The 19743-nt window shown below is 47.6% G+C and overlaps 1 protein-coding gene across 36 annotated transcripts in view; it reads right to left on the bottom strand.

Annotated features, from left to right (window-relative positions):
- The window catches only part of Tcf7l2 (transcription factor 7 like 2), a 187761-nt gene extending 168295 nt beyond the window's left edge, over positions 1-19466 (bottom strand). For 19 of the 36 annotated variants that reach the window (XM_076835082.1, XM_076835089.1, XM_076835087.1 and 16 more), the window contains exons 1-3: positions 18773-19466; positions 18449-18515; positions 18127-18251 (exon numbers count right to left, since the gene is read on the bottom strand). In XM_076835082.1, coding sequence (XP_076691197.1) covers positions 18127-18251; positions 18449-18515; positions 18773-18961 — 381 coding nt within the window. In that variant the 5' untranslated portion in view covers positions 18962-19466. Of the gene's footprint in view, positions 1-6342; positions 6412-18126; positions 18252-18448; positions 18516-18772 lie in introns of all 36 variants that reach the window. The other 17 variants (XM_076835073.1, XM_076835079.1, XM_076835078.1 and 14 more) reach the window with 1 other exon arrangement.
- Positions 19467-19743: the final 277 nt, after the last annotated feature.

Genomic DNA, 19743 nt, shown 5'->3' with positions numbered 1-19743 from the left:
CTGGCCGCTGCACATGAGCACAGAGAAAAGGCCTCAGAAAACCCAGCAGTCACTTTCTCATTCAAAAGGAGAAAATGTCATCCCAATCCAGGACCTGCCAGGCCTCAATTTTGATTCAGCAACTGAAAATGAATGAGCAGCCAATAAACGATCGATTGATTGATTTCAGAAAACTCTAAGGAGGCCGTGCGCAACCTTGAGCCTGCTGAAAAATCAAAACCATGAATCACAAAATACCACTCTTGGACTGTGCCAGAGACCTAGAGACTGAAGGGGTGGGGTGTTTAAAACTGGTATTTGATGGGCTGGGGCTGAAGCTCAGTGGAAGAGCACTTGCCTAGCATGTGGGGGGCACTGGGTTCAATTCTCAGCACCACACATAATAAATAAAATAAATAAGGGGCTGAGGTTGTGGCTCAGTGGTAGAGCTCTTGCCTAGCACCTGCTTGCCTAGCACCTGTGGGGCCCTGGGTTCAATCCTCAGCACCACATGAAAATAAATAAACAAAATAAAGGTATTTGTCCATTCACAACTAAAAAAAAAATTTAATAAATAAATATGAAGGTCCAAAAAAAATTTTTTTTAAATAAAAATAAATAAAACTGGCATTTGAAACATCGCTGGATTTTGAGAGAAAAGGGATTTCCACCTATTTTGCTCACTGATGAAATCTCCAGGGGCCTGGCACACCTATGGACACTACATATTTTTAGTGAATGAGGGTTCTGAATATGGATTTAACAGTTAGGCCCAAAGTCACTGCTGCTGAGTTGAGTGAACCTCCTGAGTGAGTCACTGCATCCACGGGCTTTGCCCAGCTTCTCTAGTGGAGAGTAACGACTCTCACTTCTGTTGTAGAGGAGTATGGGGAATTGAACCCAGGGCACTGAGCCACTGAGATACATCCCCAGCTCTTTGAGGTTTGCCTTGAACTTGTGATCCTCCTGCCCGAGCCTCCTGAGTTGCCCAGCACCCTTCACTTCTTTAAGATGGACATGATATCTTTATTTTATTTACTTATAGTTACACAGTACTGAGGATCGAACCCAGTGCCTTACACGTACTAGGCAAGCACTCTACCGCTGAGCTACACCCGTGGTCCCACTCTTCAGTTGTTTTTTGTTTTGTTTTGTTTTGGGGTTTTGGGTTTTGGGGTTTTGTTTTTTTTTCATTTTTTGGTACTGGGGATTGAACTCAGGGGCACTCGACCACTGAGCCACATCCCCAGCCCTATTTTGTATTTTATTTAGAGACAGGGTCTCACCAAGTTGTTTACTGCCTCACCATTGCTGAGGCTGTCTTTGAACTCGCGATCCTCCTGTCTGGAACTCCCGAGTTGCTGGGATTATAGGTGTGCGCCACTGGGCCCAGCACTCTTCAGTTCTTTAGGGGAACGTGGGAGTGTAACCTCAGAGCCAGAGCCTAAAGGGAAAGCATGGGGGCGACCACACCTGGAACTGAACTCATTCCTGGGAGTCCTCCATTTAGCCCAGATCTGCAAATCCTCATGAACCCCGAAAGGCCAGAACTTGGGGTGAGTGAGAAGACAGGCCCAGAACACAGAGACCACCATCATCAGAAACCCAAAGTAGGGCGCAGCCTGGCAAATACTGCCACCTCTTTCTTAAATTTTGGTCAAATCTTCTGGTACTAATCTCTGGCCCTATTCATCCTATTGGCAAAGAGAGCACCTCTCCAGTCTTAATGACTTTAAGATGTGAACAAGACATCCTGGTCATGTCAGGAATAAGGGATCAACATGGCACAGTATTTACCCTCCAGTTTGTACCTCCTCTCCCTGGCTCCAAAAACCACTCAGGCTCCAGAGGAGAATCCTGGTGGCCCTGGCAGAGGAGTTCTAGGACCAAGCAGGAATCTTACAGGCATAGGGACAAGAAAGAAAGCAACACCCACTGCAGAGCTGCAGAGTCTCCACCGCTCAGCTGTGTAAACAAATAAAACGGTCCATTTCTTCTGGATCCCCTCCTGGTTGTCTTTGCACACACACACAAGCACGCATATGCACACGCGCACACACAAACCACATCACATCTTAGAAGAGAAACAACTAAGAAAGGTCTACACAGTTTGTTTTTGCTGCTTGAAGTTTCTCCCTCCCTAAATCACATCTGACTTAGTGTTAAAATATCAACCTCTGGCCAAAATACTCTTAAAACAAAGGCTTAATTGGTTGAAGTAGCCCTTCTGAAAACCAGGGGAAACATCTTCTGTGGCTCTTGACCTTGATTACAACACTTCTCTTGGGGTGGGAATCATGATGATAGCAGGAGCTTTGGAAGAGCTCCCTTGGGGTAGGCAACAGAAATGCCTAAACACTGAGCTACAGTCACCTGCAAGGCCTCCCCTGGGGAGCTGCTCTATGGTGTCTGCAACCCAGCCTGCTCCTCCTCTTCCCAGTGAAGGGCGATGGCCGGAGGAGGTCCTGAGGGCTGGAACCAGAGGCCAGCAGTGAAACGTGGGCAAACTGGCCTCCAATCACAACTAGATACTTCTATTTCCCCCCACCACATCCCACTCACGTACTAATAACTATGCTAGTACGCTTCAATGCAACTGTCCAGCGTTCAGACCTCTCTCAAAAGATAAAACTCAAAAGCTAAGCACATATGCACCCCTCCATCTTTCCAAATCCAACTCCTGGTGATTGGTGATTGGTGGGAAGGAGGCACGGGGCGGGGGCGGGGGGAAGGGTGTTTCTAGGACTTTATTCATACTAGCAAAAGCCTGGAAGTAAACCAAATATACAACAGAGAAAGGACAGACGCATGGGGCATGTTTGTACATGGAACGCTACGTGGCAATGCAAAAGGGCAAGTCATTGCCACCCACAATGATAGGGGTGTAACTCCCAGGCACAATGCTGCATAGGCACAGGCACCAAACAGTATGTTCTGAATGACTCCATGCATGAAGTCAAAAACCAGGAGAGACTAATCCACCATCAGAATTTTCACAAGGGGCGGGCACCGTGGTGCACGCCTGTGATCCCAGAGGCTCGGGAGGCTGAGACAGGAGAATCCCAAGCTAGAAGCCAGCCTCAGTAATGGCAAGGCACTAAGCAACTCAGTGAGACCCTGTCTCTAAATAAAATTTAAAATAGGGCTGGGGATGTGGCTCAGTGGTCAAGTGCCCCCGAGTTCAAACCGGAACCCTGTCCCCCCAACCCCCCCCAAAAAAAAAAAGAATTTTCACTGGAAGCAGGGAAAAAGGAAGAAGACAGATGACTGGGAAGAGAAGGAAAGAAGGGAGACTTCTAGGGATTTTCTCTACCAGATGTCAGAAAACCCAGCCAATGTTTGCTTTTATAAATAAAGTTTTATTGGCACATGGCCAGACTTCATCCTTTATGTCTATCTTCAGATGTTTTCAAACAACAAGAGCACAATTGAACAGTTGCAACAGGGACCATATGGCCCAAAAAGCCTAAAGTATTTTTTTTTACTGGCTCCCTACAGGAAAGATGTTCCAACTCCAATCTATATATTGATCTGGATGATAATCTCGCGGACATTCACATGTGAAAGTCTGACTACAACTCTATGAAGATCTGTGTATGTGCTGTACTCATATTCCCCTTCAGTGATACTTTCAGAAAGTCAGGGGGCTGAGAATGCAAGTTAGCATGCACAAGGTCCTGGGTCCAAACCCAAATACACACACACACACACACACAAAGGCAACAAAATTAAATAGCGGTCTTCTTTAAAAGCCCTTTTAATTTTCATTCCAGTTACATTTGTTATTCTTTTGGGAGAATGTGCTCATTTATATTGCCCTTGTCTTTTCAAACCTAAGGGGAGCTAGGAGATTGTCAAAAATGGGGGGATCCCAACAAGGCAACCAAGATCAGCTCCAAACCTATGAGCGCGCCAGGTCTACAAAATCACTCAGAGGCCATTCATACAAACGGTAGACTTGGCCAGTCCCGAGATTACAGGAGGGACGGGAGGGAGAGGGGGTGAATCTCATGTGATGCACAGTGTCATACTAGGAGGCTATTTTAGGATACAGCTTAGGAGAGCAGCATGCCCAGCTCCAGCTGAAATACAGTATGTATTAAGGTGAGACAGTTCTAAGTTTCCAGGGAAGAAAATTCCTCCCGACAATCACATTGCATTTAAGCCCTTAAGTGAAGAATGGGGTGTGGGGGAGAAGTGTGCAAGGGGTGTCCGGGAAGGGCGCCACTCTGTCTTCTCCCCACCCACCCTTCGACCAAGCTGCCCGGTGTACTCTGGGAACAATTTCGATTTGTCTGAGGTTTCCCCTTTATTTTTCCCTTTGCTTCTTTTGTTTGGTTTTGGCCATTTATCCTTTGATGATCACACTAAAATTACAGCTCGATGCCATTTGGCTGGGCCTCGTGCTGGTCTAGCAGACACTGAGGGAGAATGAACACTGAAAGCATGGTGCTGGGTCTCTAATAAAACGTCCCTCTGTTTGCCCACATGGGCATCAAGCCTCAGCAAATAGAAGCAGGGGAGAACAATACTACCTGTTCATGGAGGAATAGTGATGGTTTCAGTCCTCCAAACAATGAGCTCTGTAATTTACTCCATCTTCCTCCTGAGAAAGAGCTTCACATGGCCTGCACCGTGCCAGGTGGTTTGGAGAAAGACGAACTGCTCGGCCAAACAAGGGGCACTTCAGCTCCGGGTGTAAAGATCCAACAGCTGGTCTGGTCTCGGCTGGTCTCCCAGTGACATGGCCCCAGCCAGCCTTTCCACACCAAGATAAGGATCACTATCCTATTGGGCCTCCACAATTCATAACCCCCCAGGGAACAGGATTTTCCAGCAATCCCAGAGATGTAGTAGGCCTCAGGCCACCATGGGTTCACCCAGTCACCAAGAGTTAGGGTTTGGGCTTGTTCTCCAACCAAGCCTGCCTCTAAGCCATTTTCTGAGAGCAAGACGTACTGGGCCTTAATCAAGAGAGAAGAGGGTCCAACAGGAAGTGTGCCAGCAAGAACAACTGTACCATCGCCTTCATGCCAGTCTTGAAAGTATCTGCGGGTGGAGGGGTAAAATCAAGAGTCGCAATTTCCCCCTAAAACACACAAACAGAAGATCAGCAGCACCACCACAGAAGTAATCAAAATATTTTTAAACTAAGTTACTGCAGCCTTGAAAGAAGTACAAAAAAGACCAGGAATCCACCAAATAAAAATGTCTGCTGACTCATACTTTCCACTGGGGGAAGAAGTCCATGTACCTGGGGCAAATGGCTATTTCAAAGTCTTATCGAGGAAGATGCAGAACTTGAAATAGCAAAGCTACAAAGAGGTGATGCAGTAGGAGGTGGGAAAGGCCACACACACCCTCACACAAGCGTGCAGATACACACACATGCACACACATATGATCTGCAAAAGCTTGCTATGGGAACAGGGGCAGCGGGGCCACGTGGCTGATCCGCCACACCACATCAACTTACAAGCAGAGGAAAACCCAGATCCAGCCTTCCAACTCCACACTAATGGCTCCGAAAGCCTCCCTTCCAAGGGTTAAAACAGAACCCTCGAGAAGTTTTGGTACAGCCAGCTACACCATGAGGACATCCACCCTAGCAAGGCCAGGCAGACAGACGAAAATCCTATTAGTCTGCTCCCCACCCCACTACTGCTGTTGGCTTCAGTTCAGTCCTGAGTCTATATTAGTCTGTGATTTGTTTAGCCTTTGGATTTAAGAGAATGGAAGTACTACGTGAGCAGGAAACAGGACACTCATCAGAAGCTGGGATCTGTCGCCTCTCCCTCCCGGCACTTTCAGTGTCATATATCAACAGGCCCAAGAGAAATCAACATTTCAGGACGATCAGGTCAAAAGTGATATTCTTAGCACCACTTAACATGATTTTGATCCCCCGGAAACAACTCTCTCTGGCTGTCACACGGCCTCCTCTCCCATCTCTCCACTGAACTCTTCCCGTTCACGTTCTGTCATCCCATTTCACTCTCAGTTCAGGATCCCTCCCCTGTGCAAAAAGCAGTAACCAAGTTGGGGGGTCCAGGTGCCCACCATGCCTGATCAGGACATCTTAACAATGAACACAGGCTACTCTTTCTTCCCGTATCTTTAAATCATTTTAGCAGCATTTCTTCTATTCTTCTTTCTTCTTTGCTTCCCACCTCCCCCAGGGATACAGCCGCCACCGCCACCGCCACCACCACCACCACCAGTACCACCACCACCACCACCACCACCACCACCACCACCATCATCATCATCATCATCATCTAGGTGGGGGAGGGACAGAGAATAAAACACACAAGAGACCTCCATATTGACAATTCAAGCTTCAGAATCTCTTGCATTTCCTACCTGAATTGCAATCTGGTGCTCAATCGTTTTGTACGCAGAGTAATGTGTGCTGCCGGACTGAAAATGGAGCTGTAGAAAGAAACCAAATCAAAGCGTTCTGCTTATGTCACAAACTACAAGAAAACATCTTAAGCAGTTTATGAATAGCAGACAAACCTTCCTAGATTGAACTGAAGCCTTGGCATTCAATCAAGACCTGTGTACTTTTATTTGTTGCTATGGATAAGATGATCATACTAATCTAAGGTAAAGTTAAAAAAAAAAAAAAGTGCCTATTCAATAAGCAAAAAGGGGAGGAGGGGGCAGGAGTGAGAATCAATGACATGAAAAGGAAAGACTGATGCCCATTAAGACATAAAGGAAGCCAGTGTGCTGAGCAGGAGGCTGCAGAAAAATTGACTGTGTGCTGCAAAAAGTCGTCAGGATTGCGACACAGAGGCGAGAACACAGACAGGAGAGAAAGGATCAGAAGCCACAGGACTGCAGCAGGTGGGAGCCCCTTCCCTACTTCCAATAACTGGGCCCTGGCTCTCCAGCACAGTTCTCTTTCTGGGGAAACAAACGTGTCCTACAGAATCAGGGGCCACCCGATGACGCCTCGCACATTCCTTCACAGTGACTAGGCCACCCAGGCCATCCCTGCAGCCTCCGCTCTAGTAATCCACACTCCCCCAAGAGGGGACCAAGCCTGCCCAAGAGCCACCGCATTCTAAGGACCACCTACTGGTAAGTCACTGGCTCATTCAGATCCTCCAAGGCACAAGGCTCAAGAGGGGCCCCAGCCTCTCCCTTTACAGCCCTGCAGACCACCCATCACAGAAGGGGGTTATCCCAAACAGAAAGGAATACCAAGATTCCTCACCCAATTCCCATGTTCCCAAATAATACTTGTTTATCTCAGGATCCAACCAACTGAGAAAACAAAAAGCATCTGATTTATTTTATAAACAACACAATAATCACTAAAGGATCAACAGTTATCTAAAAATGCACTTTAATTCGCCATAAACAAATAAACAATGAGGAATCAGATGATCTCGTGAAATCACCGTCACCAAGAGGCAAATCAGTTGCATCTCCAAAGAGACCTGCGTTAATCACAGACCAGCCCTCTCCACAGCCATCCCTGGCCACAACAGTGTTACTATTGCCACAGGGCTTCCACCTCACTGGAACAAAAGGTGGGTTTCAGGCTCAATTAATTTGTCATCTTGCTCCCTGAGAAAGTGTGTTTGGGGGGGGGGGGGGAATCCAGAGTCCACAGTTTATTTTTTTAAAGAGGAAAAAGAATTCACGTAAGAACTTTTGAGCTCAAAAATATATACAACATACTAGTGATCAAATAAAAAATAGTGTTCAGTCCATACTGCTCATGTGATAAGGCTGATAAGTATCCATTTTAGGATAGAGCACTCTTGAGAAAACTTTATCTGCTTCAAATAAACAAACAAAAACACTACGTATATAGTTCTCTCTCAGTGTGTGTGTGTACCAATGCAGATTAATCAAAATTTTTAAAGGCACGAGAAAGAAAAATAAAAGGAGAAAAAAAAAATCCCAATACCTGTCAAAGCAGAGCAAGAAAACACACTCCCCAAAACAACTAAAGGTGAACAATGAGCAAACAAATGAAGACGAGCCCCCCCCCCCTCGGAGACAGTCCATCCAAAGAGCACTGCTAGAAGAGAAAGATGAATCTGCACCCTTTGTCTCCCTGCCCTTTTTTGTAAAAGCTGCCAGTCAGTAAGCGGAGATTGCACTAATTACTGTGACAATTCTGCACCATGTTAAAACAACTTTTGTGACTGGGACAGGTCTCTCTCTGCGAGCTTGGAATTCTTGGCCAGAGAGCCTCGCTGTCTGGGGAGGTGCTCCTTCCTAAGCAGGGCGAGCAACACTAACAACCTGTCCCTCTTTACAGTCGGTTTTATTCTCCTCCTTTCCAGCTGCCTGATTCAGAGCTTAATGGAAACTTGTCCAAGCTTTTCTTCCCACAAACCCTGCGGAGCCCTAGGCAATCTGTACTCAGGGTAACCACAGGAATCTTATATTGTCAATTAAAATTGAATGGACACCTGATAACTACGGGTATGTCGTGGAAAATAATTTCATATAGTCACAGTCTTATGAATAAATTAATGAAACTGTGGCTAAGCCAAATTCAATTTTCACTTGTCCAGTGCTGTTCTTAATCCTGGCGCTCATCACCATCCAAGTAGCTCCAACCATCCTGCAGAGAATGCAGCAATTAAAAGAGTAAAAAATGCAGCTCCAAGTTTCTTAAAGCTCTAGCAGGGAACACACAGGACCAAGTTAAGTTCACCTTCAACTCACACACAACCAGAACCCCACCCCTCCCAAGCAATGAGCCTTCCCTGGGGTGTCCAGCAACAGAGAAAGCCCTAGATCAGCTCACTCTGTGTCTAAGTCAGGTCTTCAACTCCCAGCCGGGCTACACCCCCTGCAGCCACAGCACAGCAAAGAGGGCTTCACATTTTCTCCTTCTCCTTTGGGTTCCCACCCGCTTTCCCCCAAAGACACTTTTGTGCAATGTACCCTTGAGCTGTTTTTGCCTTCCCTGTGCAACAAAAAGATGTTACAGACCAGCTTTTTAAGACAGAATATAAATGATGTAAGTATAAAAGATAAAGACCCAGTTAAAAACCTGGCACTTAAAACCGGCCTGATCCTTTCTACCCCTCTAGAAGCCACCATTAAGGAGAAAGCAAGAGCTGGTCGTGGAAGATGAGGAGAGGTGGAGGGAACAAGAGGGCTAAGGTGTCCCTGAGTTTCCAGGTGCCTCACCTCCTGGGACCCACCTGTGCAGGAAACCTGGAGGGCCCCAGTCATCTCCTCATCCAGCAACTGTGGCCACTCTAATCTGGGCAGGCCCCACACGTCCTCACCACGTGCCTCCCTGAAGTGCTCAGGAGTCACCAGGGAGAACTCCCATTGGGCTCTCCCTTCCTCAGCCCTGGTTTTCAGTGGCCAAGCCCCTCCTCCCCATTCTACCCACCCAGCAGCCCCAGACTCCCTCCACCTGTCCACAGGAAGAGCCATGAAGAGCTGGCCACATCTCCCGATGAACAAACCTTGATTCCTCTCATTTGACTTCCAGTCACTACTACTGCCTCTAGAGTTGATGTTTCAGATACAGAACATCAGAGCTATGGAGATGGGGGAAGAGGAAGCAGCTCCTTCAACCACAGGAATCTCATTCTCCAAGGCACCACAAGAAAAACTGAAATCCTACGCTAGTTTTTCCAGCACTGAGCTAACTTCCAGGGGGAGTGAAGATTACTTTTTGATGCCTATTCATTCCACCAAATTGGTATGAGGTGGAACATGTGCTTTATTTTTGGTTTTATGAATCACCTGGCTCTCTCCTCCATATGAAAAAAATTAACAGATCCATTTCCCAAGCAGATTTGGTTTTCTTGGAGTTTTTTCATCTACTTTCCTCTTCTACCCTCTATGAGCCACCTGAGGTCTAATTTCCATGGCATTAGCTTCAAGGAAAAAATACTTCTATTAGTATATCTTCAGACCTTTTCTAGGATATCAGGACATTTCAGGGGGAGCTGTGTGGGCACGGGCCCCCTAGTCCTGTGCCAAGAGCCTTTTTCCATGTAATGGGAAGTAAACTTTTGACCAGGACTTTGGATGACTGACTGTGCCAAGGGAGACTCTAACTTCAAGAGGGAAGAATGCAAAACCGGGATTTCTCATGGGTCCTTAGGTTTAAATATTCCTGCAAAGATCTAGGCACAAGAACATTTGCAGCATCCTAACACAACCAGGGAACAATGGCACCTCCTTCTCCCCCGGCCCCATTCTCCCTTCAGAAATTCTGCTTCAACAAAATGCATGCCCTCAGACACAAGAACAATCTCTCCTACTGTCTCAGTGTTCCATCAAATGTCTATTTACCCTCATTAATTTTTTTTTTCTTTTTCCTCAACCTGAAACCATCAGCTATGAGTCAGAGAATGATCATTAACTTTTACAGCTTCCATACATATCCACCTACTCACATTTGGGGAAAAGAAGTATTGACTTGCAACACTGCCTGAGACCAAAATCCTCTAAGAAGCAAAAAAGGAGGGGGGGGGGGGATCACTTCAAGAAAGTTTTATCTACAGGTCTACAGGGGATGTTACATTCATTGTTTTCCACTTTGTGCTGCAATCCTTGGCAAAAAGAAAAAGAAAAGGAAAAGCTGAGATTGAACCAAGCAAGGGCGGTAGGCATCTCTGGGTTAGTCTGAGAAAAAACAATGGTTTTCTTTAAACATCAAAACATAATTAAAAGTTCTGAAAACTGGGAGGAAAAAAAAAAGTGAATTGAGTTTCCTGCTCTTGTATAAAACACATTTCTAGCATATAAAAACACGTGGGCTGAAGTGCTGAGACATGTTCTTAACACAGCATTTTCCATTAAAAGTTGCTACACTAACACTCTTAAAATGATGCCCCATCATTACTCCACTTAGCAGTCACAGCCCTGCAACTCATAACGAATTAATTTGCATTAATGTGGGTTTCATGTGCCCTTCCCTGGGCATGCCATTGTGATTCAGGCTCAGTAAAACTGACATGACAATAACACAGTGCCTTTCATTTCACTTTCCAAAACAAACCAACCCACCCAAAGACCTACACAACTCCTGATTTTTTTAAAGCATTTTACTAATATATTTAGTACATCATAATTGGCCCAGCACGCAGGAACCTAGTTATCTTCTCAGTAAATATTTATAGCATCACTCTTTCCCATTCATTCTGCATTTTCTTAGAGAATCTCACTGTAGCCTACATCTGCAATTCATTGACTTTACAATTTACCACATGTTGGGATGGGAGAGGTCTTAGCTCCATTTGAATCACTACACAAATATGCAAGTGATTTATCGGTTTCAAACTGAAGACTGCAAGAAAGGGACTCCACTTTTCCTGAACATTACTTCTTCTGGCAGACCATGAACAATTACAGTTCGTACTAATTAAGCTCTGTAAATGTGCTGTGCCCTGCTAATGCCTACCAGGCCTCAAATTTATTTTCATGATGCCAAACTTTAGCGAGCAACGTTAACTCCTTCGGAGCTGATGCCATGTGCAGCCGCCCCTTCCCCTGCAGTCCGTGCTGTCTGGGGCCACTTCATGATAAAAATAATAAAATATAATGCGCTGAATTACCGACCCAAAATCAGATGTGCCTAAGGAAGAAAAACCTATCCTGGGAAAACCAAGAACACCGTGGCTGATAACCCGTTCAAAGATCCCACAGCCTCATCTTTGTAATGAGCTGTTAAGGGATTCACATCTATCCCTGAGGGCTAGTAAGTTTCTGCATTCCATTGATTAGAAAATAAAACCTTTCAGCCTGGGTCTTTAAGTTTGGGTTGGATGGAGGGGAAGGATCTGGCCAGGAATGACAGGGCCAGCAGCTCCCCTGGCTGCTCAAGTCACACACACACCCGATTCCCAGGCCCCCCTCCACGGTGTTGGTCTATTTGCAACACACACACCAGAACAGCCCACTTCTTAAACCTAAGTTAAAATCGGCAGGACAATCAGCCTTCTCTCTTAGCCGGGTCTCACAGATAATGCCCCAGCCCGGACCCCCCACCTCCAGACGCTAGGGGCAACTGATAGGAAACATATTTATTGCCAGCGAGAACACTCTGGGTGGGGAGGGGATTGGAACCAATCTCTGCTGAGCAAAGCAATATAGTTTTTAAGAGCGCCTCCCATGGTTCCTCCGGCCCCTAAGAAAACTTTTAGCCCCCCATTTCCAACAAGCCATTCCCCCATGCCCTGAGTCTTTACCCTACCTCCTAGCCCTTTTTTAATCAAGTCAAGCCACCTCCGGCTACAGTTGCTTGCCTCCTCCTCCAGATACCAGCACACCCCCCACCCCCCTGAGTGGCCCTCCTATGCCCAGCGTAAACTAGGATTTTTTTTTCTTGCCTATTAAATTCTTTTAATCCACTCTCCTCACCACCCCGACTCACTTTGCTGAAACCCTCGCATTCACTAGAGAGCTTGCCAATGTGTGTCTTTTCCTTCCAGCTTGGTGGAACATCATATAAATTAAAATGCAGTCTCCTATATCAGGTTTCCTTAAGTATTCTGGGAAATATGCACGATACAGGCAAAGGAGTCTCCAAAAAAACTGGGGGGGAGGGAATTAAGAAAGGAAAGAAAAAGAAAGGAAAAAGAGGGGGAAATCGAAGAAAGGGGGGGAGGCAAACACGCAGAGAACTTTGCTTTTGAAAAAAAAGCATTTGTACAGAGCCCCCCAGTGAATTTCCATCCCTCAAAGTCCTCTTTATAAACGTGAATAACAATAGCCTAGAGGGAAAGTACAGGTCAGCTGCCAAGTGGGGGGGGGGGTCTGAGTCGGGGAAACTCAGATTGCAGGGGTGGGGGTCGGGGGGGGGGAGGGCGGCCTTTGTGATGCCCCCCCCATCTCGTTGCTTATAATTAGTGAGAGAAATTTGAGCTACTGCCAATGTCTGCGGACCTTGAATATTATAAGGCCAACGTGGCGTCAAATATCTTAACATTCATAAGTGTTATGGGCTGTAAATAAAGCCTGTGGATTTATGACCCGGTGTGCTTGCCAGCAAAGGACTGGGGCACATTTCTTTCAGCAGACCTGTCGAGGTGCGAGTTTGCCTTTGGTTGTAAAATTAACCATTTCCTTCACAAATGTGCTCAATTATAAGTCCAACTTGAAGATTTATTCACATGATTTCCAATATTTACTCCCAGAAGAAACTCAGACGCCCAAGTCTCCCACCACCACCACCCCCCTTCAAAATGTAAAGCCTTGGAAGAATCTGGTTCATCCTCCTCCCCTCCCTTTCAAAAAGCTGAAATGTGTCACCTCCAAAGAGATATAAATGCGGTCAAAGATATTATCTAGTTCCACTTACCAAGACTAAAAAGCCTACACCTACTTCCTTGGAAAGGGCTTATTTATTTGGCAACTCCACAATTTAAAAAAAAAAAAAAAAAAAAACCCAACAGTATAGCGCTCCCTGCCTGAACTCTCCTCCTCTCCCTCAATATAATGTCATCTACTTCCTGTGCTGGAGAGAGCATTTGCTAAATCCAGGTTGTCCCATACTTAACTGCCAATAAACCAACTTCCACATAACTTCCAGACAGCTGGGGAAAAGGTCCTCGGAGTTTTAGTCATGGTCCAGAAACACGCGTCCACACAAAAATTTGCAGCTGTCCTTTCTCTACAGTGCATTTTTAATGTGATTCGGGGGCCCCTGTTGTGAAACATCTGACAAAATGCAAAATCCTCTTAAGATACCTTCCAGTTTACCCACTGCGAGTGTGTAACAGAACTTGCACCAGGATTTCTCAACCGAGAAATCTAGGCACTTTTTACACACACCCGGGCACCCCGTGGGATGTTAGGAGGCATTCAAATCCTGGAAAGACTTGGACTGTAATCTTTAAAAGCGCAGCCTCTGGTGCAACTATTAAAATGCTAGCTTTCTAAAGCAAATATTTTTTTAATGGCGTGCAGAACTGCGGCGCTCCTGCACCGCTAACAGAACAGCATTCTTGATCTGTAAGCTCCCGGAAACCTTCCTGTAACTTTTTCACAGCTTGCTAAGAAACAGCTGACCGACTTCCAGCAGGGACTCTAAATGAAATCCCTATCAGTAAAATTAAAATCAAGGTGAAAAATTCCTAGCAAGAACCAGGATTGTTTTCCTCAAAATCTCTTCATCAGAGATGGGGGCATCAGCCAAAGCTCCTGGCCCCTAAGCAGTGGGTCAAGTTTCCCAACACTTCTCCCAGATAAGCACTGTCAGGCTCCCAACTGCTCTCAGAGTTTGTTGCTGGGGTTTCAGAAAGCCCGAGTATCCACAAACTGCACAGCACTGGCACATTAAATTTATAATCATTCAAATATGACTTATTGGGTGAATGTTGAGCCCATAATCCATACTGCAGACATTAAACCCCAACCTATAAAGATTAGCACAGAATTAATACTGTTGCATTGAGATTGAAATCTAAACATGTTCGCCATAAATATTTCTGAAGGAGATGAAAAACAATTAGCATAAATACCAAAGAAGGGCAAGAACACCTGTTCTTTTTCAGGGCGATAAGCATTTTATTGTTCTCTATTTAAAATGTAATGACCTGTGTAATTACAGTAATATTACATTGTTATGTAGGGGCTTGGAATGTCACACTTTGAAAAGTGTTGTCAAAACAATCAGGGGTGAAGGTGGGGGGCGGGAAGACAACAGGGAAGGACCAACATTAACCCTTCACACTCCTAGGTCTCAATCTTTTGTATCAGGAAGGATTATGTTGTTTGAGCGAGGAGAAAACATCCATTTTTCACAAGCCAGAAAGAGAAGTTGCCCAGCTAAATAAAACCCCAATGAATAGGCCCCTCTTGGTTTCCTTTAAATTGCTGAATCCCAAGTTCAAAAATGAATTCAAGATAAATAAAGCAGCAGCTTATTTATCTGCTCAACCTAGTAGCAAATAGCTCAGTTGAAAAGCAAATAAGTTTGGATAAAAGAAGATGCAAGAGTTCTAATAATCGAATCCTTCAAAAGAAATCTCAAACCTAACCGGAATTTCCACTACTATAGCCCTATTTCTTGTTGGCCAGGAGGGAAAAAGAAATGGAAAACTACTCTTTCCTACCAACTCCACTGTGGTAACAGCATTCTTATCTGTAGTATACAAATGTCACCACAGTTCTAATATTTGCAGTTCTAACCCTTCCCGGCTCCTTAACTAGACCTCTCCTTAATGCATTTCTGTATCTGAATCTGTCTTTTTAAAAGCCATTCCTATTACTGTATCAAAGACTAAATTAATGTTATGCGGAAATCTTTGTCCTTTTAAAATAAAATTATTACTATCAAGCTTTATGGCGTCGTCAGCAATTAAAGCATTATTCTTGAGATAATGTATTATTCATCAAAAGCCGATTTAATGGTACTCCTAATTCTTTACATTCTTAAACAGAAAAGCAGAAATCAGAGTTCCAGAGAATGTGCTTTTTTAAAGGATGCAGTTGCTTTACAGGTATGCTCCTAACTAACAGAAAGTGTAGTTAAAAAAAAAAAAAACCACCAACGAGGAGGAAGGGAAAGAGGATCAAATATACCCCTAATTTGTCTTTACACCTTGCCCTCAAAAACAGACCCGTATGTAAAGCACCCGAGAATTTCAGATGAGCATGGAATGACCACTCTCTTGCCTATAGATTCCTCCGCAGCTGTATCAAATCTGGAATTGCAAGCTGGCCCTCTGATCGAAGATGTCAAGAGTGACACACAACAGCCTCCCGTCCTCATTTCCACTGCTCCGCTTACCGGCCTAAATAAATAACTTTAATTTGGGAGCACATAATCTAACCCAGGTAACAGAGAGGAAGGAGGAAGAGGCAGAGTACACAAAGATGTCTGCTGGTGTTTGACATGCAAATAGTAAAACTGCCTACTGAGTTCAGAAATGTCCTCTCAGACTCAATCTGATGTCACAGCACAAGGCCACCCGCTATGTCCACAATTAAAATGACTAGATGTGTCTATTCCTATAATGCCCACAAAGGGGACCAAGGTTTGGGAGCCTTCCTTTTCTCACCGGGAAGTAATTTATTTGCCTTTAACAATTTCCCCGTTTCCTAATTACAGCACTACATCACTCTTCAAGTTTTAGGCGATGGCATGGCAAGATTGCCAGGGGTCACAGACGTGGAGTTTGAAAAGAGCCAAGAAAGCCAACAAGCGCGCCATCAGGCTCAATATTCAGATGGTCTTTCAGATGGCTAAGTGAATTTTAAAATAATACGAAGGAGGTTTCCATCCTTGGGAGGAGGGGAGGAGAGGAAGAAATTCCCAGGATTACTTTGGAATGTTGCTTGGTCCAGTTTGTTAGCACAGGACACTTCGATTCTGAGCTGAATAGTCCCTTTTAAGATGCCACAAGCTCCCAAGAAAAATACCAAATAACCTGACTGTGTTTCCCCTACATTGCAAGCCAGAGCCTGGCCCAGCAGCCTGAAAGAGCGGGCCCTACAGGAGGAGGTCGGGCTGAACCACGCTCCCAGCTTCCCAAGCATGCAGAAGCCTGGGCGTAAGAGAGGGGCAGGTAATTATTTCTTTCCTAGCCATAAAAAATGACCGGTCTAGCATGCCTTTGCCATTCTGCCAGGGCCCAAAAAAAAAAAAAGAAAGAAAGAAAGAAACAAGCCAAACCTGATAGTTAATATTTTAATGCTTAAAAACACTTGTAGATCTGATCAACTCCAGCCCGGCAAACCCTGGGCCATGAGCACCATATCCACTACTGCTCAACAGTGGGTGCATTATTTCAAATTGCCATCTCGAGTTACCGAAAAAGAAAAAAACAAAGTACTGTGTGTAAATAAGGGGTGGGGGACCAAACCAGAAAAGGTGCAAAATGACAATTCCGCGAAGCCGGGAATAAACACATCTTGCGTGTCTAGAGATGATTCCTAATCCAGGCTTTTTAACAGAGTGGGATGGGGGAGGGGCTCGGGATGAGGGCAGGGGGACAGAGGCCCAGTGGGGGAGGGGATGAGCCTTTAGAACAAATGTCAGCGGTGAGCGCCCGACGCACGCTGCAGGAAGCACCCCGGGAGCCTGGCACCCCGCGCTGTTCCTGGGCCCCCTAACTTGGACGGCAGGCCTTCAACGGCCCACTGTCTAGAAAGAGACACACCCCTGGCCTCTCACCCTCTGCACCCCTTGAGCCCGCGCACACAGGTCTCTGCCCCCCCCCCCCGCAGGCCCACCGAGGGCCTTTCCAGAAGCTGTCGAGAGCAGACCACACTCCACACCTCTAGCCACCAAATTTCCCTAGAAACACATCAAGTGCACCCAGAGGAGGCCATCTAGGCTGCACACAAACCAGGTACCCTGGCCACAAGGGCCTCCCCACCCCGCACTGCCCAGTCACCCGCGCGGCCCGGGAGAGTCGCAGCCAGTGCGCCCTTCGGCCGAACCCGCCTCAGCACCCAGAGCGCTCGCGGCCCTACGGGTGGCCAAAGAAAAGGATGCCCAGAGCCCCCAAGTGTGCGAGGGGACCAGCCTAGTGTGACCTTCCAGGGAAAGGGGGAAGGAGGGCCGAAAGTCAGTGATCTCCACTAGAAAGCTAAATAAACAACCGCCCGAAAGAGAAAGCCGAGGCGCCTCTCCAGGGCCCCGGGCACTGCGCGCTCGCTAGTTCTCAAGTGCAGCGCCTGGAGGAAAATGCACTCGCTACCCCGCGCTGCGGGCACAGCCCGGTCACGCCGGGCCCAGCAGCAGCAGCAGCCAAAGGGTTAACCGGGGAAAGCCCAAGACGCCACAGAAGAGGGAAGAGAGAGAGAGAGAGAGAGAGAGAGAGAGAGAGAGACGGAGAGAGAAAAGAAAGAGCCACACAGTCAGTCATCTTCCCAGGGTGAAGAAACAAACAACACCACCAAAGGGGGAGGGGGGAAGAGAGCGCACAAAAAAGTTCTTCAGATTTTTCCCCCCCAGCCAAGCCCTGCTTGGAAAGAAAGGGCTCCCCAACATCGCGAGGCAGCAAACTGAAAGCAAGAACATGGCGAAGTGCAAACAAATCCAGTCCACAAAAGGCAGAAAAGTTTGGAGAGTTTCGGGCTGCCTGGGCCACGAGCGGGGGAGGGGAGGAGGCGGGAGGAGGGGGAGGGGAGGAGGGGGCAGGGCAGGGCCGCATGCGGGGCCGGAGGGCGGGGGCCGGGCGCGGAGGCACTTACGGTTCGGGCGGTGGGCGAGAGCGATCCGTTGGGGAGGTAGGGGCTCGTCAGGTCGGGGATCATGATGAAGGGGTAGCCGGGATACGGTGGCCCCTTAAAGAGCCCTCCATCTTGCCTCTTGGCGGCTAACATGGCGGGGCGGCGAGGGGACGGCGGCGGCCGCGCGGAGCGGGAGAGAGCGAGGAGAAACTTTTTAGAAAGTGCCCCCAGGGGCCGGGCGCCCCGGCAGGGCCGGCGCGGGGCCAGACCGAGCGGGGCGCGGGGCCCGGCGCGCGGGGCGGCCGGCCCGGGGGCGGCTGCGGGGCGCGCGGGGCGTACTCACCTTCTTCCAAACTTTCCCGGGATTTATCTCGGAAACTTTCGGAGCGAGGCGGAGGCCGTCTTTCCGCCTTCCCGGAGGGGTGGAGGTGGGGAGGGCGAGGGGCAAACGCCACGCAGAGCGGGGACGGGGGGAAGAATCGACGGGGTGGGGGGGCAGAAAAACAGGGTTACAAGTTTTTGCAATGGTGGCACCGCACGCCCCGCCGCCCGCCCGGCCCGCGGCGCCCCGCCGCCGCCCCCGGCCCCGCGTTCTCCCCTTCCAGCCACCTCTGCCCAGCCCAGGAAAGAGAGAAAAAGCCCCACCAGCCCGAGGGGCTTTTCCTACCTCGGAATCGGAGGAGCTGTTTTGATTCGTTTCTGATTCATTGACTAGAGACGATTTGACATCAGCTAAATCCCTCTCTGCCGACGAGTTTTCGGAGCTCTTCTCCTCCTGTTCGCCCTCGTCTTTGAAGGAAATCAGTTCGTCGTTGGCGCCTAGGTCATCTCCTCCACCGCCGTTCAGCTGCGGCATTTTTTTCACCCACCAGCAGCAATTTTGGAAGAAAAATGAAGGAGGAAGAAAATCCAAAAAAAAAAAAAAAAAAAAGACCCAAAAAAGTTTTGCCCCCCCCCAAAAAAAATATTGCAAGAAAAAGACGAGTCCAAGGTGAACTTTTTTTCTGCTTTGGGGTCTTTCTCTCCTGGGGAGGGGAAAAGAGGGAGGAGGGGAGGGGAAGGGGGGGAGATCTTCTGCACGCGTGAGTTTGGGTTTCTTTTTTCTCTCGTTCCCAAGGATCCGATCAATGTGCAAAAAAATAATAAATAAAAAAGGGGGGTAAAAAAAAAAAACACCAACAACAACAAGAAGTCAGATATAAAGAGCAAAGGGGGGGGAAGCCGAAGATACAGGAGGAGCTCGTGCCGCTCGGATTTGAGTGAGTTGAAGTTAGACTGAGAGCTTTTCAGTTCAAAGGCGGCGCTGATTGACAGATAGAAAAAGGGGGATCGAAATCCGGAGGAACGGAGTAGTCTGGGAGCGGAGATTATTGACAGGGCGAGAGGAACACACTCGCCTTAATGAGATGCCGGGGGGCGGGGCCGTCCCGGTGACGTGTGCATAAATAAACAGCCGGGGTGGGCGGGGCGGGGGCGGCCAACAATGATCCTTTCGGGCGCCCGGAGAGGGAGGAGGGAGAGGAGCGGGAGGAGAGGGGCGGGGGCGAGGGCGGCGCGGGAGGCGCGCAAGGGGGGAGCGGCCTGCGCGCACTGCGCGAGCCCGGGAGTCTGGAGGGTGCGGGCGCTCGCTCCGGGAGG

The sequence above is a fragment of the Callospermophilus lateralis genome, chromosome 15 (genome assembly GCF_048772815.1).
Source record: "Callospermophilus lateralis isolate mCalLat2 chromosome 15, mCalLat2.hap1, whole genome shotgun sequence".
Lineage (NCBI taxonomy): Eukaryota > Metazoa > Chordata > Mammalia > Rodentia > Sciuridae > Callospermophilus > Callospermophilus lateralis.
This window is presented reverse-complemented; position numbering and strand designations above follow the sequence as displayed.